This window comes from Equus przewalskii, chromosome 12 (genome assembly GCF_037783145.1).
Source record: "Equus przewalskii isolate Varuska chromosome 12, EquPr2, whole genome shotgun sequence".
Taxonomy (NCBI): domain Eukaryota; kingdom Metazoa; phylum Chordata; class Mammalia; order Perissodactyla; family Equidae; genus Equus; species Equus przewalskii.
The window spans coordinates 5,221,199-5,248,460 of record NC_091842.1 but is presented as its reverse complement, the minus strand read 5'-3'; the positions used below and the strand labels follow the sequence as shown (position 1 = coordinate 5,248,460).

At 41.8% G+C, this 27,262-nt stretch overlaps 2 protein-coding genes across 4 annotated transcripts in view; one reads left to right on the top strand and one right to left on the bottom strand.

The window, feature by feature from the left end:
* EIF2AK1 (eukaryotic translation initiation factor 2 alpha kinase 1) overlaps positions 1 to 7,588 on the bottom strand; it is a 28,892-nt gene extending 21,304 nt beyond the window's left edge. For both annotated transcript variants that reach the window (XM_070566248.1, XM_008527550.2), the window contains exons 1-2: positions 7,305 to 7,588; positions 1,811 to 1,969 (exon numbers count right to left, since the gene is read on the bottom strand). In XM_070566248.1, the coding sequence (XP_070422349.1) occupies positions 1,811 to 1,969; positions 7,305 to 7,425 (280 nt within the window). In that variant the 5' untranslated portion in view covers positions 7,426 to 7,588. The remainder of the gene's footprint in view (positions 1 to 1,810; positions 1,970 to 7,304) is intronic.
* Positions 7,589 to 18,026: 10,438 nt separating this feature from the next.
* Positions 18,027 to 27,262, top strand: part of USP42 (ubiquitin specific peptidase 42) — a 57,187-nt gene continuing 47,951 nt past the window's right edge. The window contains exons 1-2 of one of the 2 annotated variants that reach the window (XM_070567432.1): positions 18,027 to 18,100; positions 19,420 to 19,554. The gene's annotated coding sequence lies outside the window, so the exon portion shown is untranslated. The remainder of the gene's footprint in view (positions 18,101 to 19,419; positions 19,555 to 27,262) is intronic. The other variant, XM_070567435.1, reaches the window with a different exon arrangement.

Here is a 27,262-nt window from a genome sequence, read left to right as displayed (position 1 = left end):
GACTTCTTTTGTAGAAATGACCCTTAGAATCTGCGGTTGGAATTATTCAAGAGGCCACAATGGTCTCCACGATGAGCTGAACCAGAAATGCCATAATCTCTAATTCTGCTCACTTTTGTGCTCAAGTTTCTCATACAGATAACTCATGGCAGGAATGAAATCAAACATTCTCAACAATTGTGGTATAAGAAGAAATATATTTAGTCTTCGTCTCTGGTTTCTGGCACGCAGCTCCTAAAACACTTGTTATTTCCCAAGTAATAGGGGTGCTAGGAGCATTTTTTCTTGTAATATTTGGACTTTGACCTCAGCTCCTGACACAAGAGCTTTTAAAACCACTTGAAATCTCCAGAGTGATAAGAGTGTCTTTTTGAGACAAAATCATCCCATTCACAACAACATGGATGGACATCAAGGGTGAGATGTTAAGCGAAATAAGCCAGAGAAAGACAAACACCACATGGTTTCACTCATATGTGGAAGATAACAAACACATGGATAAGGAGAGCAGATCAGTGGTTACCAGAGGGGAAGAGGGCTGGAGGGTGGCCAAAAGGGGTAAAGGGGCACATATATATATATGGTGGTGGATAAAAATTAGACTATTGGTGGTAAGCACGATGCAGTCTATACAGAAACTGATAAAGAATAATGTAAACCTGAAGTTACACAATGTTATAAACCAATATGACCTCAATAAAATATTTCTTTAAAGTGTCTTTTTGTACGCTAATGAGATGACTGGTAGCTGGGGTCCCCTAGAGAGCTTCAGGATGGGGCTGGTCACCAGAAAGACCAAGCCACGATTAGAAGCTTAGAAGTTTCAGCTCTACCCCCCGATCCTCCGGGGAGGGGAGAAGGGCTGGAGATCAAGAGTCAATAATCGATCATGCCAACGTGATGAAGCCTCCAGAAAAATCCCTAAACTACACGGTTCAGATAGTTCAGGGTTGTGAACACATCCACATGCTGGGAGAGTGGTGTACCCCAACTCCACAGGGACAGAAGCTCCTGCGCTCTGGACCCTACCCTCTGTGCCTCCCCACCTGGCTATCCATCTGTCTCCTTTATCATATCCTTATTACATAATAAACAGATATGCCTAAGTGTCTCCCTGAGTACTGGGAGCCGTTTTAGCGAAATTATCAGACCTGAGGAGGGGGTAGTGGAAATCCCCAATTTGTAGCCAAGATGGACACAGGTGTGGGTAACCTGAGGACTCTGGGGACCCACTACTTGCCACTGGCATCTGAAATGAGGGCAGCCTTGTGGGACTGAGCCCCTAACTGTGGGATCTGACACTAATTCCAGGTAGACAGTGTCAGCACTGAATTAAGCATAGGATGCTCAGCATCAGAGAACTGGTCGGTGTGGGGAAAAACCTCATATTTGGCATCAGAAGTATTCAGTGTGTAGAAAAAAACAGTTCCCTATTCGACAACACAACACATAACTGTTCCAGGGCTCTGGTCAAGAATTGGTTCAGAATGAAGATCTGTGATTTTTGTTTACCTGCTCACCAACTACACCATAACAGATCTTCAAAAATTAAATGAATTATGTCATAAATACAAAAGAACAACCTTTTATTTATGTAAATACCCACAATTTGATGGGTGTTAACCTTTTGGGGTCCCCAGTGATTATATTCCTAGGGAATTACCTATAGGAAAATATAAAACGAATTTACGAAATGTGGATTATTAATACTTATTTCAAATTTTCATACACTAGTTGTTTCTCAGACCCGCAGCATTAAACAATATAGTACTTTTACAAGTTTTATTTGGCAACATGTACTCTTACTAACATTTAAACACCTGTCTTGAACGAAGTGGGTTTGGTTCATGCACATGGCTAAGGTGTTCCAGCAAAGAAACAAGCAGCAGTTGGTTTGCAACAGCAAAGGGGAAAGCCGGCTGTTGCAGGGGTCCTCGGAACACCCGGAGCTCCGCTGGGACATCGGACTCTGAAAATCAGAAAAGGGAAAAACGTTAATAAACGGGAAACATATCCCATAACAACAAAACGGCATGTTCTAATTAAGGAAATACAAAGTATTGAAACTTAAGGAAATTAAAAACAAACAGTAGTTAAGCTGAGTGGGGTTGATCTAATTTCTGGAAGCGAGTTTTGAGTAGAATTCCGGACACTGGAGGACTACCAGAAAGACGTCACTGGGGGAGTGGAGAAAGTTTGGGTAGTAATGGTGTTGTAATCATGTGTGCAAAGGTAGAAATAAATAAGTATTCAAGCAAGCGGGAACAGGATGACTCCCTTCCTTCGAGAGAACAGACAAGTCCCAGGAGTAAAGAAAGAAGTTTGGTAGAGGAGAAAGGAAAAGGGAGGAAGGATGGAAGCTCTACTCTGAGCATGTGCTCTGCACGCACCAGGTGTTTAATACGCACAATTTCACTTAATCCTCACAAAGGAGTAAAAGGTGAGGATTACCATTCTCATTCTACAGATGAGAACACTGATCTCGAGGAGAGCTCAAGGAACTTAAAGCAGGCAGATCAGAATAACTCCCAAGTCCATCCTGTTTCCACTATACAAGACCAAGGAGACAGTCAAGCTGGCACTTCAAAGCTGAAGCTCCTAAGTTCTCACTCCTTGTTCACTTAACATATTATTAAACAGGCCAAAAACACAACGAGAAAAAAATGTTTTGAGGAAACTTCTGGAAATGTGTGACAGGTAGCCTGGAAGGAGGCATGTAACAGTCAACAAGAAGTTAGGATGATCCCACAAAAGGAGGTAAGTGACAGAAACAGGGAGGAAAGAATGGATCCCAGAGATATCAAGAAAGAAATCACTGGCCAAGATTTAAACCCCCAGCAAAGGGAGGATGGAGGTGTCAATGAGTGAAAACTGGTAAGAGAGGCTGTCAGAGGAAGGACGAGAGCTAATGAACCACCCAACAGGAAACGCCCTGCAGAAACTGGGACCATATATCCTATACCTGCTGACATCAGCCCCATTTCAAATCGTCTATTCTACTCTCCTCTAGAAAGTACTAAGGGTTCTGGAGGAGCCAAAGTTCTCAAATCCAGACTTCATTCACCAGTTTCCTCTCTGAACCATAGGCGGCCAAAGAAAGACCTGCATGTATGGACATGTGCTATGCATTTTAAATGAACGCTTATTGTCTGAGTACAGAAAAGAAAAAGAATGGAAAACGTGGCCATGTAAAAACTTCTCCATGGAAAGATATCTTAAAGTTAAAATATGAATCACAAAATCAGGTACAGTACGTATAACTGTACAAAATATGACAAGAAAAAGAAAAGATAGTAAAATGTATGGAGAGCTCTTACAAGCTGAGAAGAAGATGAAACACAATTTAAATTCAAATAGGTTTGGGGCTGGCCCCGTGGCCGAGTGGTTGAGTTCGCGCGCTCCGCTGCAGGCGGCCCAGTGTTTCGTTGGTTCGAATCCTGGGTGCGGACATGGCACTGCTCATCAAACCACGCTGAGGCAGCGCCCCACATGCCACAACTAGAAGGACCCACAACGAAGAATATACAACTATGTACTGGGGGGCTTTGGGGAGAAAAAGGAAAAAATAAAATCTTAAAAAAAAAATTCATATAACATAACTAGTAACTAATGACACGCATTTTTAAATAACTACAGTACCAGAGTTTGCCACCAGACTGGTAACTATTTAAAACCTGGAATACTTGGTATTGTTAAGGACACAGAAGAGTAGACATTTTCAAATACAAGGGAGTAGAAGTGTTTGCGACCTTCGACAACACACTGTAGAATTTAAAATGTGAAACCTCCATCAGGAATTCTAGTTTTGGAAATACATACCAAGAATATAACTAAACAAGTTACAACAGATATATATGTACAAGATGTTCAGCATAATACTTTAAAATACTGAAAATGTGTTAAGTTATATACATAGAACACTATACAGCTGTTAGAAATGATGCTGTATAGAAAGATAATCACAAATAGTTCATTATCAAGTCAAAGAAGCAGGCTATAAACAGTAATACTAACAAAAGAGAGGTAAGATAGTTTCATATGTTTGCGATAGACAGTTTCATACAAACCAACGCAACCTTTCTGGTCATCATTTTAGCAAAATGTATCAAAACATTTTTTTTCAAATGTACTTCTTTAACCCAGCAAATCCTACTTCTGTGGATCTATTCTAAAGAAATAATCAGACAGTAACAAAGATCTATGTATATACATGTCAAACATTATTATTTCTAATGGTAAAAAAAAAAACCTATTTTCCACGAATAGAACAAAGACCAAATAAATGCTAGTATGGAATGTGACAGTCATTTTAAGAAACATTTAAGAACAATGTTTTTAAATGCTAATTCATCACAAGAAAATACTAATACATGACATTTAAAAAGCAGAACATAAAAAAATAAATAAAAAGCAGAACGTAAAATGTTTATCCTACTACTATGACCACAACTTTAAAACGTTTATTTTATAGCTATATACATATACACACACAAAAAGAATGGAAAGAACAAAACAGACACAACCTCTGCCCCTCAGTTTTCAATAATACATTGAGAGAATCTGTAAAAGGAATGAAATTACAGCGAACATGCCCTTTTAGTCTACCTGGCACACAGCAGCTCTCAGTAAATATTTGCAAATGAATGAGTCCCATTGTTAGGAGTGAGCTCTCCGCTGGAAAGTGCGCACAGGTGACTTTCCCTCTTTTTCCTTTACTCCTTAAGTTTCTGTGAATGATCTCTCTAAATTTTTATCTTATTTGGATAAAATCAGAGAGAAATCTTTAATCCACTCATGATACTTTTCTTTGACAAATAGTTTTAAAGGCAAACTTCATCAAGTAAGTAGTCTCCAGCTAGGCCAAAACATAAACAGTAACCTCTAGGTGATAAGATTACGATTTTTAAATTTTCTTTTCGAGGTTTTTCGATATTTTCAACATATTCTGTAATATGAAAAAAATGTTTTTGTATACTGATTTGTTAACAGTGGTGAGATTATAGTTAGGAGGGTTTTCTGCTTCTTTATATCCTTATACTTTCCTATTCTCTATAGTAAGAAAATTCAAGTTTTTAATAAGAAGAAAAGAATGGTTGGTCAGTGGAGTCAAATGAACCTAATAAATCAAGAAAATGACAACTTTAAAAAGACCAATGAGGGGCCGGCCCGGTGGCACAGCGAGGGTTAAGTGCGCACATTCCGCTTTGGCGGCCCAGGGTTCGCCAGTTCGGATGCTGGGTGCAGACATGGCACTGCTTGGCAAACCATGCTGTGGCAGGCGTCCCACATATAAAGTAGAGGAAGATGGGCACGGATGTTAGCTCAGGGCCAGTCTTCCTCAGCAAAAAGAGGAGGACTGGCAGCAGATGTTAGCTCACGGCTAATCTTCCTCAAAAAAAAAAAAAAGACCAGTGAATAGACACTCTAATGCAGAAAGGAGTAGCATTGAAAGGAAAAGAAGGCTGAAAGTTAAAGTTTCCCATTTCACAGTTCTAGTCATGAGCAGAAAAGGAAAGTGGCTAAAAGGAAAGATGAAGTGAAGTCCTCTCATAAAAGAATAAGAAATAAGACACAGATCTTAGGCAAATTACAGTTCTAGACTTCTGCCAAGTACGAGAGGAGCAGATAAACAGGAAAGGGATCACCTCATTCAGTCCCCTCAGGAAAGCAGGATCCAAGTCGTCCATTATTGAATGAAAGAGGAACCTGGAGGATTAATCGAGGCAAAAATTCTGAAAAACTTGCATCAGATGAAAGAAGAAAAACTAATGAGTCTGACAATGGGCTGACTGTTGGCCCTCCTTTTAATGCAGGCTGTTCCACAGGAAAAGCAAACAAACAGAGAGATCAAAGGCTGATGCTGGCCCTAGGAGAAACCCTATACAATAAATTGAAGAACAAAGGTTTTAGAGTTACAACTGCCTTTTGAATTTTCTGACTGTACCATTAAGTGTCAGAGTGACTCCTCACGCCATACGGACGACCTTTCAGAAGTCATTCAACTAGTCTGTTTTTACGTCTACTAAAAATGAAACCACATTTTTCACAGATCTTACTTTTCACATAAAAAGATAAGTTATGTCTAGACATTCTGAGCCTCTTTGGCAGAAAAGGCAATATGTAAACACAACAGTCTTATTAGTAATCTAGGAGAAGGAAATTTTTCAAAGCTTATCTACGATCACTCCCTTCAAGAATAATCTTTAGTTTGCAGAAAACCTTATCACAACGTTACAGAAAACACAGACTTGCGTGTTTGCAGCTGGGACGTTTCCTATGACATAATACTTTGCATACTACTGAGCACTATAACAGACCACCTTACGTGTGGAAAAAATCAGTTTGTCCATTAAAAAAGTTATCTTACAACTGTCCTCTGTTAATGGCCTACTTAAATTACCACCACAGTCTGCTTTTGTCCCCCTTTCGGGTCAGGAATTACAGGTAATATTAGGGACGAAAATTGAAGAACTTAACAAATTAAAAACCTTTTCAACCCACCTTGCACCTTTAAATCCGCTGCAACATGTTAATATTTATTTCATGCTTCAACTGAATGCGTATTCTCTGTAACCATCCTATTCGAACTACCATACAGTAAAAACCTCCTGAATCAATGTCTTCATTCTTGACAGCATAATTTAACTTTTAAAATTGCCCAAACACCTGGTAGCAATTAAAGAGCCTATTGCGCTTTCAATAAGATATTGGATACTTTGAACTGGTTAGAGTCAACGTTTTAAGTACCTCTCGCTTTACGCTCAGTAACCTGACTGCCCTATGCCATATCTCCTGATAACCAAAGGCTCAAAAAACCTGGGGCATTTTTTTTTTTTTTAAACCGAAGAGGGTGATTTCCGCACTGCCTCGGTATAAGGAGTCTCTAGCTACCCCATCAGTGAAGCAAAAGACGAGAGAAGCTACAAATCAAAACTCTTAACCCAAACCGTTGAGCGCACAGGGCCTGCCAAGTCCCATTCAAGTACTTTGCAAAGCTCATGCTTCTCGCAAATCCACAGGGCTTGGCAGCTGGAAAGCAGCCGAGGGAAGTCTCAGCACATCCGCGCAGAGGAAACCAAACGAGAAATGTAAACAAACGAGCCAGTCGCAGACACTCGTTTCAACAAATGTGGAGCTTAGCCGCCGCCCCACCCCATCCCATCCCACCCCACCCCAGCCCCGGTTCAAGCCCAGATCCAGCCGAATTTGCCCAGGTCCCGAGGCAACCTCGCTGCTGCCCTGCACACCCAGAAAGGAAAGTGATGGGGGCAGGGGGAGGATGCCGCGGCATTCCGGTCCCTCACCATCATACTTGGGGTCCGAGCCCTCGGCCGGGAAGTCGATGGCAGGTGGCGCAGGCACAGCCCCCGCCCCGTCGCCCTCCGCCTCGTCGCCCTCCCGGGCTCCAGAGCTGCCCCCGAGCATCGCCCGCCGCGCGCGGGCCGCAGCCCAGCCTGCCCGCTAACCCAGCGCCACACGGCTCCGCTCCTACAGCGATCGGCACTGAATCCGGAAGTAGCCCCTCGCGAGGCGGAAGGCCCGCCCCTGCCTCCCGCGCGCCTCTGTCGAGGGCGGGCCAACCGCAGGCTCCGCCCCTTTCCACCTCCGGGAGGGAGGGGTGGATGGGCGGGTCCGGCGAGGGCGCATGCGCCCTGGTGGGCTGGTCCCCGGGCGGCGGGCAGCGAGTCTTGCAGGGCGTGGTGTGGGCCGGGCTGGGTGCGCCCTGCGACGGCTGGACCCCACCTTGCGCCCCTGGCCGCGCTTCTCCGCTGTCCTGAGGCCTCAGTACCCGCGGATGAGTCAGCGCTCACATCTCACGCCAAGACTCGGGTGCCAGTGAAAGAACGGGGCGTCTGCAGAGATTCTAATGCAAATGTCTACTTTTTGCGGATACAGCAGTGACTATTTGTCATTTGTTTTTCAAAAAAAAAAAAGAGCATCTACAAGAGCCGTCTCAACGAAAACTGAACCTATTCTGCTATTCTGGTCAACTGTTCAACCACAACAAAATGGGAAATGCCAACTAGAAAGTCCAAAGTGAATGCAGTCTAACAAAAATCTCGCTGGTTCTGAGACGGAGCATTCAACAGAAATGATTTCGAAACTGAGGCAGCCTTTTCCCAGTGCCCTCATGGTCACACTAGATCAACTGTTATTTGAAGACCTTAGCTTCAAAAATCCTCCCTCTTTGCCCTCTGGAGATGTCTCTGATGACTTGGTCGCCAACCTAATATTGGAAATAATTTTTAGATCACAGATCAAATAATACAGCTGGAATAAAAGCCTTTCAGATTTGGGGCCTCAACCCTAGTGTGATGTGCAAAAGTGACATTGTTGAAGAACTTTTATTTGAGCACAGTTTCCATATAAAGTCATACTGGATGCTTTCAGCCTGACAGAAGCAATTAAGGGTGTAGTTCTCCAAATAACTCCCAAAGATTAGAGGTGTCCCTTTCCACGCCCTGTTGATGGCAAAAGCACAGCCTTTCTGGAGGGTGATTTATCTGTATGTATCCACAGCTTTAAAAATGCAAATACTTTTGACTCATCAATTTCACTTTCAGGAATTTATTCTAAAGAACAGGTTAAGAACGAGCAAAAAAATTTAGCTAAAATAAATTTTGGCCAAATAAATTACGAACATCCATACAATGGCACACTTTGCAACCGTTAAAAAATGGTGGTGGTGCCAGCCGAGTGGCACAGTGGTTAAGTTCGCACATTCTGCTTCGGTGGCCAGGGGTTCACTGGTTCTGATCCCGGGTGTGGATTTACACAGCACTTGTCAAGCGATTCTGTGGCAGGCGTCCCACATATAAAGTAGAGGAAGATGGGTACAGACATTAGCTCAGGGCAGGTCTTCCTCAACTAAAAGAGGAGGATTAGCAGCATATTTTAGTTCAGGGCTAATCTTCCTCAAAAAAAAGAAAATGTTGGTATGCAATATCTGGTTCTCACCACTTTTCCACCACCACTGGAATGGTAGAAAAAAAGCAACCTGTCTAGAAGATGATTTGCAACTTATAGTTAAAGGCTTAAATAGACACACTCTCTGACCTACATCCTATATCCAAAGGAAATAATCAGAGTGGTGAAAAAAGATGAACCTGTAAGAATGCTCATCAAAGTGTAGTTTATGATTAAAAAAAAAAGCACTGAAACAAATCTAAATTCCAAATAGAAGAGTAGTTAGTATAGGTCCATGCAATGAAACCTCATGAAGCCATTAAAAAAATTATGCAGCCATTAAGAAAAAAAAGCACGTTCCTCTCTTGGCTTCCATGATATCACACAATTCTAGTTTTCCTCTATTTTACTGGTCCTCCTTCTCAGTATCCCCTTCTGGATCCTCCTTCTCCAAATGTATAACTCTGTAGGGCTCTTGTCATGTCGCTCCAAATTCTCTGAGGAGATAACCACGTGCATTGCTATCGCTTTGCATACCGTCTATAAGCTGACAACTCCCAAATGTATCTCTGCAGCACACACTTGTTCTCTCGGATGACTCGAAAGCATCTCAAATTTGACTGAAAGTGAACTCTTGGTATTCTTTCTAAAACTTGTTTTCCACTACCCTTTTCGTCCATTTAAATAGCATTCAATCCACTCACTTGCCCAAGTCTAAAACGTGAGAGTCAACCTTTATTCCATATCCAGAATATATCTAGGCTGCCTACAAATTAATAATAAATAAATAGAAATGACACAGCATATAAACGTGCAATCTTAAACATACATTAACCTAAAAGGAATCCCAAGTGGCCAAAAAACACAGGAAAAGATGTAAAAATTTCACTAGTTACACGTAAATGCAAATTAAACTATCAAACTGTCATATTTGCAGAATTAAATTTTTAATACCAAGTGTTGGTAAGGATATAGAGAAAGAAGAAATATGATACGTTGCTGAAGAGCTATTTGGTGGTCTTGAGTAAAATCGAATGGTGCGCTCCCAAGATCTAGTAATTAATTCTCCCAGGTTCCCTTTGGACACCTCTACATGTGCCCAAGGGTATGCGTATAAGGGTATTTACTGTGACATTGTTTGTTATAACAACTTTGGAAATGGTCTGATATCTATCAAAAGGGAAATAAATAAATGTATTACATATACAAATGAATGTTATAGAAGAGTTAGAATGAATCAACTGGATCCACATGTCTTATCATGGGCATTGAGAACAGCACAGTAGAAAGCATAAGTCGCAGGAGGCTTTATAATAATAATCATAATGGTAATAATTGCTAGGGGCTGGCCCCGTGGCTGAGTGGTTACGTTCACACGCTCCGCTTCAACAGCCCAGAGTTTCGCCGGTTTGGATCCTGGGTGCGGACATGGCACTGCTCATCAGGCCATGTTGAGGCAGCATCCCATATGCCACAATTAGAAGAACCCACAACTGAAAATATACAACTACATACTGGGAGGATTCGGGGAGAAAAAGCAATAAAAAGAAGAAGAAGAAGATTGGCAACAGTTGTGACCTCAGGTGCCAATCTTAAAGAAAAAAAATTTTTAAGAGATTAATAATAATAATAATTGGTAATGTTCACTGAGGACTCTGTCAGCCCCACTCCCTCATCCTGTTCTAAATGCTTTTACAAATATTAACTCATTCAATCCTCGTGACAAATTTACAAGCTAGATGTTATAATTATCCAATTTCATAGATGAGAACATAAAGGCAAAGAGAACTTTTCAAATGCCTTGCCCAAGGTCACACAACTTGTGTTTGGTGCAGCCAAGATTTTTTTCCTATGTCACCTTTCATCGTTGTCTATATTTTTATAACAGCTTTGTTGAAATAATTTATATACCATAAAATTCATTCTTTTAAAATGTACAATTCCGTAGATTTTAGCATATTCACAGAGTTGTGCCACCATCACCACTATTTAATTTTAGAACACTTTAGCCACCTCAAAAAGAGATTCCTTCTGAACCAGATTCCTTTTGGACTCCCCTATACATGACCCAGGATATGTGTATGAGTCTTTATCGAAATACGGTTTGTAACAACAAATTTGGAAATGGCCTAATACCCATCAATAGGGAAAAAATAAATGTATTACATACGCAAACGAATATTATAGAAGAGTTAGAATGAATCAACTATATTCAAGGCACTTAGTCAAATTAGTGCTCTTCACGCAGTAGGTAGAGAAAAAAAAGAAGCAAATGCATGCAAACACACACACACAGACACACAAACCCAAGCAGGTTGGTCCTAAATTCAGCCTCGGAAAGTAAAGTATGATGCCATGTTATGTGAAAGTGTTTAAATACACTAAAAATGTATGTTATTTTGAGACACAGACATTTATAGTAAAAATAGCAAACTATGGATGGGAATGATATCTGACTTTTTTGGGGTTTTTTTTGTTGTTTTTGCGGAAGATTAGCCCTGAGCTAACATTTTCTGCCAATCCTCCTCTTTTTGCTGAGGAAGACTGGCCCTGAGCTAACACCCGTGCCCATCTTCCTCTACTTTATATGTGGGATGCCTAACCACAGCGTGGCTTGCCAAGCGGTGCCATGTCTGCGCCCGGGACCCGAACCAGTGAAACCCGGGCCACGGAAGCAGAACATGCGCACTTAACCACTGCGCCACTGGGCTAGCCCCTGATATCTGACTTTTAAAGAGTGATTACCCCTTGGGAGGGAGGGAGGAGAATGGGATCAGAAAGAGTTAAAAATAAGGATTTAACTGCGTATATCTGTAAATGTTAATTCTTTAAGAAAAGCAGTTCTCAAGCACATATAGTATAACGTCAACAATTGTTATACCTGGGAGTAGAAACGTCGGTGTTTACATTATTCTTTGTACCTTTTAATATGTTTGAAGAATTTCATATTTTTTATTCTTTTTCAGGGAAAGGAGTGTATCAGTCAGGCCTCTCCAGAGAAACAGAACCAATAGGATGTGTATATATACAGATTTATTTTAAGGCATTGGCTCACACGATTGTGGTGGCTGGCAGGTCTAAAATCTGCAGGATGGGCCAGCTGGCTGGAGACCCAGGGAAGAGCTGTCGCTGCAGTTCAAGTCCAAAGGCCTCTGCTGGCAGAATTCCTTCTTGCTCAGGGGAAGTCAGTCTTTTCGTTCCAGTCAGGCCTTCAACTGATTGGGATGAGGCACGCTCTGATTATAAAGGGCCATCTGCTTTACTCGAAGTCCATCGATTTAAATGTTAATCTCATTTTAAAAATGCCCTCTTAAAAACATCCAGAATAATGTTTAATTAACTATCTGAGCACCACAGCCCAGCCAAGTTGACTTACGAAATTAACCATCACAAGACCTTCCCTTGTCAACATGGCATTTATGTGCATCTCGTTAACCATACTTAATCTCCAAATAAAAGCAATGAGAAGGTCATACTTCTGCCTAACATGATACAACAGAAACCAGACGTGCACTAACCCTTTCCCCAGAAGAGGACGAAAAATCCTTGGGTGAAGTTTGCTCTTCTCTTTGATATCTCATAACTTAAACACTATGATGCAGAGTTAACAATACTTAAGTACTATCATATAAAGTCAGTACATCTTATGTTATATGGTAAGGGGATAAGAGAAGGAAGAAAATAAAGTTACTTGATAGATAGATAATATGCCCCCACAAACATATTCATAACAAAATAAGGAAAAATACTCATGACAAGTATAGTCTTTGTTATTGTAACTGGTCGCAAGGTTGTAGCTCGTATTTATAATCAACTACCTTCTTCCACTATCCATTCCATATTCCCTTTGCCCTCTGAAAGCACCTCAGCTGGCCATGGTTCTTTACCTGATGGAGCGACCCAAATCTCCATTCCTGAAGAATCTGAGCCATTAGAAGTCCCACCTAAATTGAGTTGTTGTAGTTTTGCATTGACTTTAATCATAGGGCATGATAATGCTAAGTAAGAGACATTCTAAAGGATCTCGTCTATTCCAGACAAACTCTTCCTTACCTCCATTGTGAAGCACCAGTCCAATTTCTCCTTGATAGTCCGGATCTAACATCCCAACCAGTACAGTAACTCTCTTCTTTGCCTGTTGATTCAGAGGCGTGAGGAGCCCAAAGGGGCTATGTGGCAGTCTTAATGTCCAGTTCAATGGGATCCTTTTTGTGTCTCCCAGTAGAAGCGTTTCTGCTTTTGGAACTAAGACCTCTAAGCCAGGACAGCATAAGATCACGGGGACAGGAAGAAAAAAGTTGGTGGATCACTAGGGTGAATACTGAGTAGTGCCACTCCCATTTCCACCTCTTGATTCCTGGACCCATGAACCCTAGATATGAGAGAAACAGCACCATATACTGGGTATGGATTCAGACCATAAACAGCTGCCTGGAGAACCTTGACCCAGACCAGCAAGGTATCGCCACCTAGGTAGCACTGTAGCTGAGTCTTCAAAAGGCCGTTCTACCGTTCTATCAAGCCAGCTGCTTCAGGTAGGTAGAGAATGTAGTAAGATCAAAGAATTCCATGAGCATGGGTCCATGGCTGCACTTCATTTGCTGGAAAATTAGTTCCTCGATCAGAAGCAATGATGTGTGGAATGCCATGACAGTGGATAAGGTGTTTTGTAAGTCCACAGATGGTAGTTTTGGCAGAATAACTGCATACAGGGAAGGAAAATTTGTACCCAGAGTAAGTGTCTATTCTAGTAAGAGCAAAAAGCTGCCCCTTCCATGATGGCAGTGGTCTAATGTAATCACCCTGCCACAAGGTAGCAGGCTGATCACCCGGGGAATGGTACCATATCAGGAGCTCAATGTTGGTCTCTGCTTCTGGCAGATTGGGCACTCAGTAGTGGCCATAGCCAAGACAGTGTTGGTGAGTGGAAGTCCATGTTGCTGAGCCCATCCATAAAACCTCCATCCCTGTCACTATGGCCACTTTGTTCATGAGCCCACTGGGTGATGACAGGAGTGGCTGGGGAAAGAGGCTGCCTGGTATCCATGAGTCATCCTATTGACTTAATAGTCAAAATCCTCTACTAGATCACCCTTTGGTGAGCATTACATGGGACACAAATATCTTCACAATTTTCATCAATCTGGAGAGGTCTATCCATATACCTTTTCCCCAGACTTCCTTCTCACCAATTTTCCAGTCATATTCCTTCCAAATCCCTAACCAGCCAACCAAACTATTGGCCACATCCCGTGAACTGGTATATAATCATATACCTGACCACTTCTCCTTCCAAGCAAAATGAACAACCTGATACCTTGCTCGAATTCCTGCTCACTGGGAGGATTTCCCTTTGTCACTGTCTTTCAGGGATGTTCCAGGGAGGGACAGCAGTTCTACAGCCATCCACCTGCGGGTGGTACCTACGTATTGTTCAGAATCGTCTGTAAACCAGACTGGAGTATTCTCTTCCTCTACATATGCTCTGATTGTAGGGAACTCCCCATGAGGCCATACATGCAGGCTTGGAGAGAGAAGGTACTGCAGCAGGAGTGAGGACCATGGGCATTTGGGCTACTTATTCAACTTACTTGTTGTAAGCTGTATACAACTTACTTGTGCATTCAGGGCCTGCCTGGGTGTGATCTCATATATACCACTTCCTTTTTTTTTAATCTTGGACAACATCGAGCATACTAAATATCACTTCCGTTTGAGGATGGAGTCTTTCTGTGCCTGCCTTGTTGGGCCAATATGGCTTGTTGGGTCAAATAATACCCAGTTCATGATAAGCAGCTCAGGTTGCGTGGTAACTTGGTGGCTGACAGTTGAGTATTCAATCTCTATGAAGGCCCAGTACAGGCCAAAAGCTATTTCTCAAAAGGAAAGTAGTTATCTGCAGAAGATGGCAGGGCTTTGCTCCAAAATCCTAAGGGCCTGTGCTGTGAATCACCTATATGGGCCCAGTGGGACTTGAGTCTAGTTGGGTCTAGAAGTAAAGATGGCTAGTGGGGGACAGATTCTGAGAAGAACCAACAGTGACTTTCAAGGCTACTGCCTCTGTCATCACCATTTCCTCAGCGAGGCAGGGCTAATCTCTTCAGATGGCGGGTAGAGAGGATCTTTCTACTAGTAAAGAAGACTCATCAGAATTTAGGGGCTCTTTGTTGCCAGATTCATTAGGGACCCACGTTTCCATTCCAAGTTTTGGGATCCCATTCCTTCCCACCCTGGGAGGCTGTGAGTTCAATTCATGTTGTAGTTCAGTCATTCGCAGAATGAGACTCTGGGTTTCGTTTTCAGCCATCTCAGGACTCAGCTACAGCAGATAAGGGTCCCTTTCAGAGCAGACATAGAAGCTTCCAGGTCATCTATGTGGCACTTGAGCTGGGAAATCAAATCCCTAAGCTCGTCCTTCTCTTTCCCCACTTCACCCAGTGACATGAGGAGCAACCAGACAATCTCATTATACTTGTTAACTTGACAAAAATGGTCAAAGGTATAGCATACAAAGTCACCCTTGCTTCTGATAAGCTTTAATTAGGAGTATCCTATGGTGATATTTTGTGTATCTCTATTGCCACACCATGCCATGGACTATCACTGCTCTCTTTACTGTTAGAAATAGAGTCACTTGTGTCTTTCAATCTATTCCAATTAGAGACCAATTCCAGAAACCCCAGAACGAATTCAGAAAACTCACCCTTAAATATCTGTTCCTCTAGAACAACTCCCAGTACCAAAATCTGTATTAGTCATGGCTCTTCAGAGAAAAAAGAACCAATAGGCTGTGTGTATGTGGAGAGATTTATTTTAAGGAATTGGCTCATGCAATTATGGAGGCCGGCAAGTCCAAAATTTGCAAGGTTGGCCAGCACCCAGGGAAGAGCTGATGTTGTGGTTCAAATCTGAAGGTTTCTGCTGGCAGAGTTCCTTCTTGCTCAGAGGAAGTGAGTCTTTCTGTTCTATTCAAGCCTTCAACTGATTGGATGAGGCCCACTCAGATTATGGAGCACGATCTGCTTTATTCAATGGCCACTGATTTAAATGTTAATCTCCTCCAAAAACACACTCATAGAAACACCTAGAATAATCAAATATCTGGGCACCCTAGTCCAACCAAGGCGATACGTAAAATTAACCATCACAGTGAAGATACTGAGATAGGAAGGGAGTGGGGTAAAGGAGGGGGTGAGGAGGTGCATCAGATTTTGTAAACAGAGAAAATCTGTCTGAAGAGCCTTCTTTTGAGCCATCAATTGAATTATGAGAAGGTGTCCTCAATGCTAAGACCGGGAAAAAGATGTCCCAGATGGAAAGAAAGTGTAAGAGCTCTGGGGTAGGAATGAATTTAGTATGTTTCAAAGAAAGAAACAGGCCAGGAGAGAAGAAAGAGGGCAGGAGCGGAAGCAGGAGGACCATTTAGGCCTTGTGATGGGCCAATCAGCTTTTCCATTGCACTTTGAACAAAATTCAGACTCTTCTGCATGGCCTACAGGGCCTTTCAAGAGCTGCCCCAGCCTTCCCTGCCAGTTTCCTCTTGTGCCACTCCCGTAGTCTATGGGATCACACTGATGAATGAACAGAAAAGTAAGACCCACAACTTAAGCATTGGTGAGAGAGGACCAGAGCAGAGGTGGAAATTGTTCTTGAGGTCACAGCTTCTGGAGCAGGGACACAGAGTCATGCAAGAAGTAGGACAGAAATCTCAGTGGAACAGTTGGTGACTGTTGGTGGCATAGATGGCCCTCACCCACATTCTTCCTGTATATTGCATGTACAGCATAGCTTTTCCCTCATTGTGAAGCGAAGACAAACTCTCTAAAGAGATGGAAATTTCTTCATGGCAGAGGTGGGGACTCTCAAAGTGAGAGTTGGCATCCCAGAGTAGGGCTTCCTATTTTTGGCAGCGTAGGTGTGTCCATTTACCCATGTGTGTGTTTCTGTGTATGTATGTGTATGCACAAATGCGTATCCAGTCTCCCTTCTACCTCTCCTATCACCAAGCCCCCTAACATGAAGCCTTTGCATCAATATCTGCATGGACTTCAAAGTCAGCTCTCTCAGTTACGAGGGAGAGATAAGCAACATCAGAGGATGCCCCCATGAGCTACCTTTATCAATCATCATGCTATGCGAGTACTGAATTATGGGTACCCCACAGAAGGTAAATGCTATAACCCTTAGTAGGATAAAATTAATGGTATATCCACACACATTTGGAAGTAATGAGATGGGAAGTGGTAGAAATTTCTCATCTATATAGTGGGGAGTTAAAAGATACTGTCTCGGTTGGATGGATCAATAAACAGATATTTAAGTATATAAGGTAACTAACAATGTGTTTAGTATACTGTGTAAAACTGTGGTTGTATACATTTTATCATCTTCCCTGAGTACTTATTCATCTGATGTTGAGAATATTGTACAATCATAGCATTGTAATCCAATCTTCTCCAGTTTGTCTCTAATTCTAAGATGTCTCTAATTCTTTTGTTTCTACTACAGCTCTAACCACTGTGTAGGTATCTAGTAATTATCAGTGAGATCAGAGTTTGGGAAATTGTCCCACTTGGTGGTTGCTAGCCTTCCAGATGGCCCCCAATGATCCACTTCCTGCTCTTCACACCCTTTCAAGTTCCCTCTCACATTGTACTAGGGTTGGTTTGTAGGATCATTAGCACATGGAGAATTGATGGTACAAGACTGCCAAGATTCGTTCATTTTGCTCTCTCTCCCTGTTTCATCACTCACTCTGGGGGAAACAAGCAGCCATGTTGTGAGCAGCCTCATGGCAAGGCCCATGTGATGAAAAACTGAGGCCTGCCAACAACACGGAAGTGCTTTTTGGAGTAGATTCTTTATCCCCAGCAGAACCTTGAAATGACTGCAACCTCAAGAAAGACTGAACCAGAACCACCAGGCTATGATGTTCTCAAATTCCTGACCCTTAGAAACTGTAGGAGAAAATAAATGCTTGTTCAGGGGTTGTTACACAGCAATAATTAATATATATGCTAAACTTGATTTCAAGCATCTAATCAGAAAGGGCCTAAGGCAACACCTTTGAAAATCCTCATGATCCGACTGGCCACCAAGCAACAGTTATGATGTCATCAAGATTAGAACTCTTACTTAAGGGGATCTTGCCAACCACGTGATGGGAAGTCCCAGATAAACAGAGACTTTTCAGGTGAGTATATCTATTTCTGCTTTCCTCTTTACTTTCCCAAATAAAGTGAATAACTAAGGGATCCTCAAACCAAAATTAGTTCTTGATATTCCTTAGATCAACTGACACATTTTAAATGGCAATTTCAAGGGGTTACTGCCAATTAGAAAGGATCACTCCCATTTCAATCCCTGGACTTATCTCTTTTAGTTTTGGGGCCTCAACCCCAGAGCAATGTGCAAGATATGTTACATTTTTATTTGTTTGTAACAATATTTATATAGGGTTACAAAATTGTCAGTTATAATGATTTTAGCAAATCGTTAATGTCAAAAATGAATAACTTTACAAGTAACAATGACCATTTTATAAAGTTATGCTATAAAATAGTATACCTGAAAACACAAGGATGCATATTTCAAAAAGTATTTAATATAAATTAATGTCTCTCAGTTTCCATCCAATAATAGCTTTGTAATGTAGACCTAGAACATTTTTACGTAACTTTGCGTAAAACATTCATTGTTTTAAGCTCCCTGAGACTAAATGGTGAACTGCTGCACTGTTTAAAATGACTTTCAATGTTCTCTTTGGGATTCCCTGACAATGCTTTATTTTTATGTTCATATTCTCATAACCCTCAAATCTTCACCCTTTAGTGGTAGATTTGATTTCTCAAATTACTCAAACGCCATTTATAGCAAAGTGGGTGCTCAAAGGAAAAGCATGTAATTTTTAGTCATTTTAAAATTAATTTTTATTATATAAAGAACACACATATACATTTTTCTAACCACACTCTCCCAAAAAAGTCATAAATAAAAGGTAAAGTTCTATTTTACCATAAGTCCCATAAATCCCTGTCCCCCTTCCCTCCTCTATTCACTGTTGTCATTTTAGTGTATATTATTCCAGTTTTCTGTTCATTTACAAAGACAAATATGTACCACAATAAAACAGTATTGTTTTGAAGGGGTTTGTTTTTGCATAAAAGAATAACTAAATACAAATGGTCCTGTGACTTGCATTTGTTCTCCACTCCAAAATATGTCCTGGGAACTTTCCATGTTGGCATAACACAGTATTCCATAACTGGATATTCCAGTAATTTAGCCATTCCCCCAGCTGAAGGGGGAATTAGGTGTCGTCAATATCACAAACACCTCTGAAAAGAACATCTGTATCCAGTTTAACGTTGACAGAAAATTCTGTCCGTGTCTCAGTTCATCTGTAAAAAAGATGCAAACATCACCTGCCATATAGGGCTGCAGTGGGGATTAAATAAACTGACATATCTGTGGCCGGCTCTGTCACCCAATGTCGTTATTTTCTTTGGTTAGCTCTGATCCTTTCGTCTTGGCTCTTGGGAGATTCGATACTAGCTGCCGTGCGCTGAGCATCATCTTCCAAATCAAGGTAACTCCGAGCCTGGTGGGAGCGTCTTCTTCTGACATCCCTTAGTCTCCTGCTTTAAGGTGAGAGGATTTTTCTGACGGTTGTGGCTTTTCTTTTCAACGGTTAAAAGAGGCGCGCTGGACACCCATTCTCCAACACCTTTCTCTTGGTGCACAAGCTGTTCCCTCTACCCAGATGCCCAACCCGGTCCCTCGCCATCACGCTTGGAGTCCGAGCCCTCCGCCGGGAAGTCGAGGGCAGGCGGCGCAGGCACAGCCCCTGCCCCGTCGCCCTCCGCCTGGAGCTCCCGGGCCGCCGAGCTGCCCCCCAGCCTCGCCGGCCGCGCGCGGGCCGCAGGGCAGCCGGGCCGCCAGCTCAGCGCCGCCTCACTCGGCAGCCGCGGCCATCACCACCGGATCCGGAAGTAGCCCTGCTCCAGGCGGAAAGTTCACCCCGGCCACCCGCGCACCGCCTTCGGGGGCGGGGGCCTGCGACAGGCCCCGCCCCTTCAGGCCCCGCCCCTTCCCCTTCCATGAGGAAAGGATGGGCTGGTCGGGCGCGGGCGCACCCCCGGCGCACGCGCTCTGGTGGACTGGTCCTCGGGCGGCGGTCGGAGGCGTGTAGAGGGTGGGGGCTGGGGCGGTGCCGGCTGTCCCTATCGCCGGGTGGGCGGCGGCTTGCGACCCCAGCCGCCCGTCCGCGGTCCCGGAGAAGGCCTAAAGTCCCGGTTGACCGTTACACCCCATCTCATTCTTTCTTCCCTCCCCAGAAGTAAGCAGTTTATCTGTTGAGCGTCCTCCTCACTTTTATATTCGTTAACACACGTGTATTATACGTAAGCAAGTTGCAGATCAATTCGTAGAATAGCACACCGTAAGAAAATGAAAACACAAACTCCAAGTAGTGGTACGTATTTTCTGTGGATAATGTGTATATACATACAATAATAGATATACATGTATACATATAGATTAAAAATATATACTTAAACCTTCATATAAATATATACATATACACGTACATAAAATTGGATGTATATATGCACATATACACGCAAATCCCAGTAAATATACTTACGTAACCCCAGTATATAAAACTATATACACATATTTATATATTTATATATACACACACATATTCCCACAGAAAATACATACTATTCTTTGGCGTTCGTGGTTTTATTAGGGTACTCTATTTTACATGTCATACTGCACTTTGCTTTTTTCGAGGGCTCTTTGAGAACTTAAAGCAGGTGCATTCCTCTTCATTTTTTCCACTTACTTCGTGGTGTCTCCCAATCTGCTTATTCAGAACTGTTGGGGGAGAGGTTAGGAACCAGTTGGAAATATTTTAGGATCTCCGGCAAGGGTTGATTTGTACTGATGCGTCACGTAGTTACTTAACCTCCTGCCTCAGTTTCCTAACTGTAAAATGGAAGTATTAGCGGTACCGAACTCCCAAACTGGTTGTAGATCCTCAGTGAGTTCAGGTGGATAAATCACATAGGAGAGATACTTGGTCCACTGTATCTTTCAGTGGCTTTTAGTCCTTGTTAGAATTTTTGTCTTGCTAAAGCTGATGTTTTCAGCTTTGTCCGTAGGAGGTTCGATTCCATCTGCCAGATGTTAAAGGACATTACTCACACCAGAGAAACTCTTATCTTGGAAGAGTCTCTCCTTTGGTCCTCCTCTTTTGTCCAGCCTCACTCTGTGATATTTTTCTGAGCTGGATTAGCCACTAGGCTCTCAGAACACTTGCCCCCACATTCCATCTGTGTTTAACACCGCCTGCCCACGTCCCCATTTCACCTGACTCTTTGCTGCTCACCTTTCTCAGGTTGTCTTAACACGCCCCTCCCACTCCTCACCTGAGAACTCACCTAGAACTCTTCAATTCTAACTGATCTATCTTTATTTCTCTCACTGGTGTATACACGGCCTCATAAGGAAGACCCTGCAGTTAAATGTGTGAATGAATGAATTTGTTTCTGAAATGAGCACTTAAAACATTTTGATAAGTCTGGAATGACTCCTTTTAACAATTTTTTTTTTCTTTGAGGAAGATTAGCCCTGAGCTAACTACTGCCAATCCTCCTCTTTTTGCTGAGGAAGACTGGCCCTGAGCTAACATCCATGCTCATCTTCCTCTACTTTATATGTGGGACGCCTACCACAGCATCGCTTTGGCCAAGCGGTGCCATGTCCGCACCCAGGATCCGAACCGGCGAACCCCGGGCCGCTGAGAAGCAGAATGTGCAAACTTAACCACTGCGCCACCGGGCCGGCCCCTAACAAATAAAGATTCTTAACGTGAAATTGGAAGGACATATTTGTGAAAAAGAACTTCATATTATGTAGTGCCTCCCTATTCCCAGAAGCTGTATAAAGTAGCTCCTCCAGGAGCTAACACATCAGTTTTGCTGCCCAGGAACCCCAGAATCAACCTCTAAAATTTTCCACTGTTGAAATCATTTTTTGTGTATTATCTTTTGGAATCACCTCAGAGTATTTTCTTTGGTATGCTTGCCAATGCCTTAATGGTGCATTTCTTTTCTGGAATCAAAATACTCCTTCTAGAGGTCAGTTTAGAATCATAGAGTGAAAGCTAAAACAAAATCCTATCTTTGGCAAAACAAAATTTTTACTGTTGATAGTATTACACAAGGAATTGGGAAACTTTTCTGGGAAACATGGAAACATTTCATTTGACCCAAGTTCCATTTGACCATTATTCTTGATCTCATCTTCTTTCCTCTTTCTAGAATTAAGCGCTTTTTGCTTTATTTGTCCAAACTTTTTTCTATTCTCTTATATGCATAGACATGTGCCCAGAGAAAGTATATAATATTTTGGACTTTCGTTTTTGGATTCTTACCACATGTTATATGGATTATTCTACAACTTGCTTTATCAGTCAGCGTTTTCACTTTGAGAACTTTTTCATTACTGCTTTTTAAATACTACCCACTTGCAGAGCTTCTGTGACGGAGTTAGGGCCCAGGTGAAAAATATTTTTCAGATCCCCCAGCAAGGGTGGATTTATGATTATGTGCAATGTAATTGCCCGCGAGGTCCCCTTCCTGATCACCATTGCCACCTGTTGATGTGAGTGGCTCCCACCCCATTTATTTGCTGGTGGATCTTTCATAGTTTTGCTTTTTAGCCACTCCGTTTTAGTTGTTGGACCCTGTAAAGTGGAAATCTCATTCTCCCTTACTCATAGTGTTGTTGAATGTAATTAAGGAGCTAACATATATAATTCATATAGATTACATAGAAGAGGTACCTGGCATCTAATATCACAGTAACAAGTATTATTAGGATATTATTTTATTAACTCTGATGTGTTTATTACCTTCTCGCCATTTAAGCAACTCTAGGAGAACTTCTACCATAGACACATTGACAACGTTGAGATCAGAGAAACGTCTTTAATCCTCCTTTATTGTACTAAGCTGAGATATTTTTCAGAAAGAGTTGTGAGTTTTCTCTAACAGCTCTTTAAGATAATCTACGCATTGAACTCTCCGCCTTCATTCTCTTTTACTTCTGCCTTTGCATATGCTGTCTCATCTGCCAGAAAACCCCTTGTGCCTGGCTCGCATTTCTGGTCTTGGAGTAAATCTGTGTACATACAGCTTAATGCTGAGGAATGTATGTTCTGACACTAATTGCGAGATCACGAGCAACACACTTAACCTTTAATCTGTAAAACGGAAATAGTAATTGTACCTACTTTATAGTCTTGTTGTAAATAGTTAATGAGTTACCATATCTAAATCATTAAAAGAGGCGCCTGGGGCGTAGGAACCTCTCAACTGTTAGCTAGTATTAATACCTTTTCTTAATGATGATCCTTCATCTTCGCTCCTAAGAGATTGATTCTTCCTGCCAGCACTGACCGACATCACTCAGATCAGATACTCTAACCCTGGTAATAGTGTCTTCTCATTGGTCTTTCACCATTAGAATCTCCTTAAGCAGAAAGATTTCTTCTGAAGGTGTGTAATTTTGTATCTCCATCACTCATTGAGGTGGGTTACACATTACGCTTCCCTTCTCTCTGGTTCTCCCTGCTGCCCTTCTCCTTGAAACCTGCAATGTCCCAAGAATGTAAATGTTGGGTATGGAATGGTAAAGTTGGTGCAGCCACGGGAGGAAATGAGAACAAGGCTTGGAAGAAAGAAGTTTATTATACTCACAGGTCTCAAAGAAGGGGTCAGCACATGCCATGCAAGGCCACAAGGGCAGCACCAGGTTTTGGTCAGGTGGCAGAAGACAGGAGTGAGGGGAAAGCCTGAGCCAGAGCCTGTACTGGGGTTTCCGTGGGAAAGGCAAGGTATGGCTGAGTAAACAGCTTAGGATTGGCTAACTGGAATAATTCCAGCAGGCTTGGATTATAGGGGTGATCTCTAGTTGCCTGGTACCTGGCCCTGGGATGATTTAGGGCAGAGGAAATATTGGCTCATGTATAAGTTAGATAAGGAGATGACTGGGTCTATAGACTTGGGGTGGGTTGGTTTGCATTGGTTAATCGAGCCCTTTGCTATCTAAGAATTAGCTAGTCCTGGGAAGACAGTCTCTCCTGGCCAGCAAGCTTTTCAAGATGTCAAAGCATCATAAAATACAGAAAAGGAAAAACATGATTAATAATGCAGATCTGGTTCCTTCTGCTCAGAACACTCTCCTGCCCCAGCCCCTACTTCACTTGATTTCCTGTTATTTATCCCTCAGATCTATAAGGAAATGTGACTTGTTGCATTTATACATAACACATTACCTCCCTCCCTTTATTAGTTTGCTAGAGCTTCCACAGCAAAGTACCACTAACTGGGGTGCTTAAACAACAGAAATGAATTTTCTTACAGTTCTGAAGGCTGGAAGTCCAAGATCAAGGTGTCGGCAGAGTTGGTTCCTTCTGAGGGCTGTAAGGGAGAATCTGTTCCATGCTTCTCTCCTAGCTTCTGGTAGTTTGTTGGCAATCTTTGGTGTTCTGTGGCTTGTAGAAGCATCACTCCGACCTCTGCCTTCCTCTTCACGTGTTGGTCTCCCTGTATGTGTATCTCTGTCCGAGTTTCCTCTTTTTATAAGGACACCTGTTATTGGATTAAGACCCACTTTAAGTACCTCATTTTAATTTGATTACATCTGTAAAGATTGTGTTTCCAAATAAGGCCACATTCTCAGGTAATGGGAGTTAGGATGCCAACATATCTCTTTGGGGGGACACAATTCAACCCCATACATTCCCCTCACAGCTTTCCCTTCACCTCACTATGTTATGCCCCCCACTCTGCAATTCCACAGCACTTGTATCTACCCCTCAAAGCATTTAGCGCACTTTATTGCAGATATTACTTTTTTGAAGCCAGTTCCTCTTCCTCCTTCCAAATCCCCTCCCCAAATAAACAGAGTGGAAATCCCAATAGTACAAACACTGTTTATACGTCTCTCACTTGTCGTTTTTCTCTGTGTCACACACATTGTCTTATGCTGGGTGGACGCTCAATGGAAAATTGATGAATGAATGAAAGAGTGGACTGTTTGGGGAGGGGGGAGATGGCCAGTGTACATAGCTGTGCTCATAACTTAATGTTTTTATTGCCTAGAGAGCATTTACAACATTTTTACTAATTTCCAGAGGGAATCGTCTTGGGATTCATTACATTACACTTGTAACTTAATTAAAAGATAGCATATGTTTACCTTATAAGCAACTTACTATGTTCCAGACAGAATCCCTTTGGAATCAGTTTCATCACAGTTGCAATCTAATTTGGGGACACGTGATACCTATTCAGTACTGAATTATAACTCCCCATTCAGTAAGTCTCCCTTTTGATCATGTTCTTCATTTGAGTTCTACAAGTTATTTCAGTTTATTATTATTTGCTATTTTGTTTCAGCTACTCTGGTGAGAGTAGCTTATAACATTTTCTAAGTTGTTATTGTTAATATATGGAGATCAATTGACTTTACATACATATCTTTTTAAATCAGCCAACCTTTAATACTCTAATTAGGTTTCTATTGATTATATAGATTCTCTCTGTCTCATTTTATTTTTATTCTTTTTTTTACACTGGTCCAAAAAGCAAAAATCATATTTAATCATTATGGTAATAATATGCATTATAATTTTGTTCCTGAATAGACAGAAATTATTTTAAATTTAAGATATGTCTTTGTACCATCACCCAGTCAGCTAAAACTTTCTTAGTAAACATATTTTCACAACTATTTCTCTCCCCTCCTTTGAAACCTTGTGCTGTTATCCATCACTGCCCTTTTCCCTGCCTTCATCTTCTGACTTGCATGTCATTCGCTTACGTTCTGGGGAGGCTGTAGTCTCTGACTCTGTTTTATCCATCCTAGTCCTCAGTTGAGATGATCATTCTCAATTTCAACATCTGTATAGATGACAAAACAACGCAAAGTCACCTTGATATATAGTGTTCACCATTTTTCCAAGAAAGTGAGGAAAATGGAGTGTTAGAATAACCAAGAGACTGGCGATTAGTCATCTTTGAACTCCCTGAAGACCCCCAATGACCATTTTCCACATGTAACACCACTTATATATTATGCCCAAACAAAAAATTGGCAATAAAAAAACTCTTGAGGGGCCAGCCCTGTGGCCGCGTGGTTGAGTTCACACGCTCCACTTCGGTGGCCCAGCGTTTCATTGGTTCGGATCCTGGGCGCAGACATGGCACCGCTCGTCAGGCCATGCTGAGGTGGCATCCCACATGCCACAACTAGAAGGACCCACAACTAAGAATATACAACTATGTACCAGGGGCTTTGGGGAGAAAAAGAAAAAAAAAATCTTTTAAAAAAAAAAACAACTCTTGAGTGATGTAAGCAAAAATAGTAGAGTAGGGACCTCCAGAAGCTCTCCCCAGAAACACTGAAAATCCTGGCAAAAACTGTCCAAATTAAGCTTATCAAAATTCTGAAAGATAGTCAAAAAAGAAAATAATGTGTTGGCAAGGATGTGGAGAAAGTGGAACCTTCAAATATTGCTTGTAGGAATGTAAAATGGTGCAGTCGCTGTGGAAAACAGTTGAATGGTTCCTCAATAAGTTAAATATAGAATTACTGTATGACCCAGCAATTCCATTCCTAGGTATATACCCAAAAGAACTGAAAACAGGTGTTCAAACGAAAAATAACTTGTACACAAACGTTCATAGTTGCTCTATTCACAATATCCAAAAGGTGGAAATAACTCAAATGTCCATTACCAGATGTATGGATAAATAAAAAATGTGGTATATCCATACAATGGAATATTATTCAGCCATAAAATGAATGAATACTGATAAATCCTACAATGTGGATGGATCTTGAAAACATGCTATGTGAAAGAATCCAGACATAGAAGACCTCGTATTGTAGGTTCCATTTATATTAAATACCTAGCATAGGTAAATCTATAAAGACAAAAAGCAGATTAATGATTGCCAGGGGCTGCTGGGAGGAGCGAATAGGGAGTGATTGCTTAATATGTAGAAGGCTTCCATTTTGAGGTGGTGAAAAAGTTCTGGAACTAGATAGTGTTGATGGTTGCACAACATTGTGAATGTACTTAATGCCACTGAATTGCACGCTTTAAAAAGGCCAAAATGATAAATTTTATGTTGTGCGTATTTTACCATAATTTTGTTTAAAGCACTGAAATAAAAATTCTTAAGTATGCGCTGTAAATATTATGACAGTCTTCAATGGATGGCTCTCTAAGGGATTTCTGTAAAGTGAGTTATTAAATATCAACTTAAGATAGGCT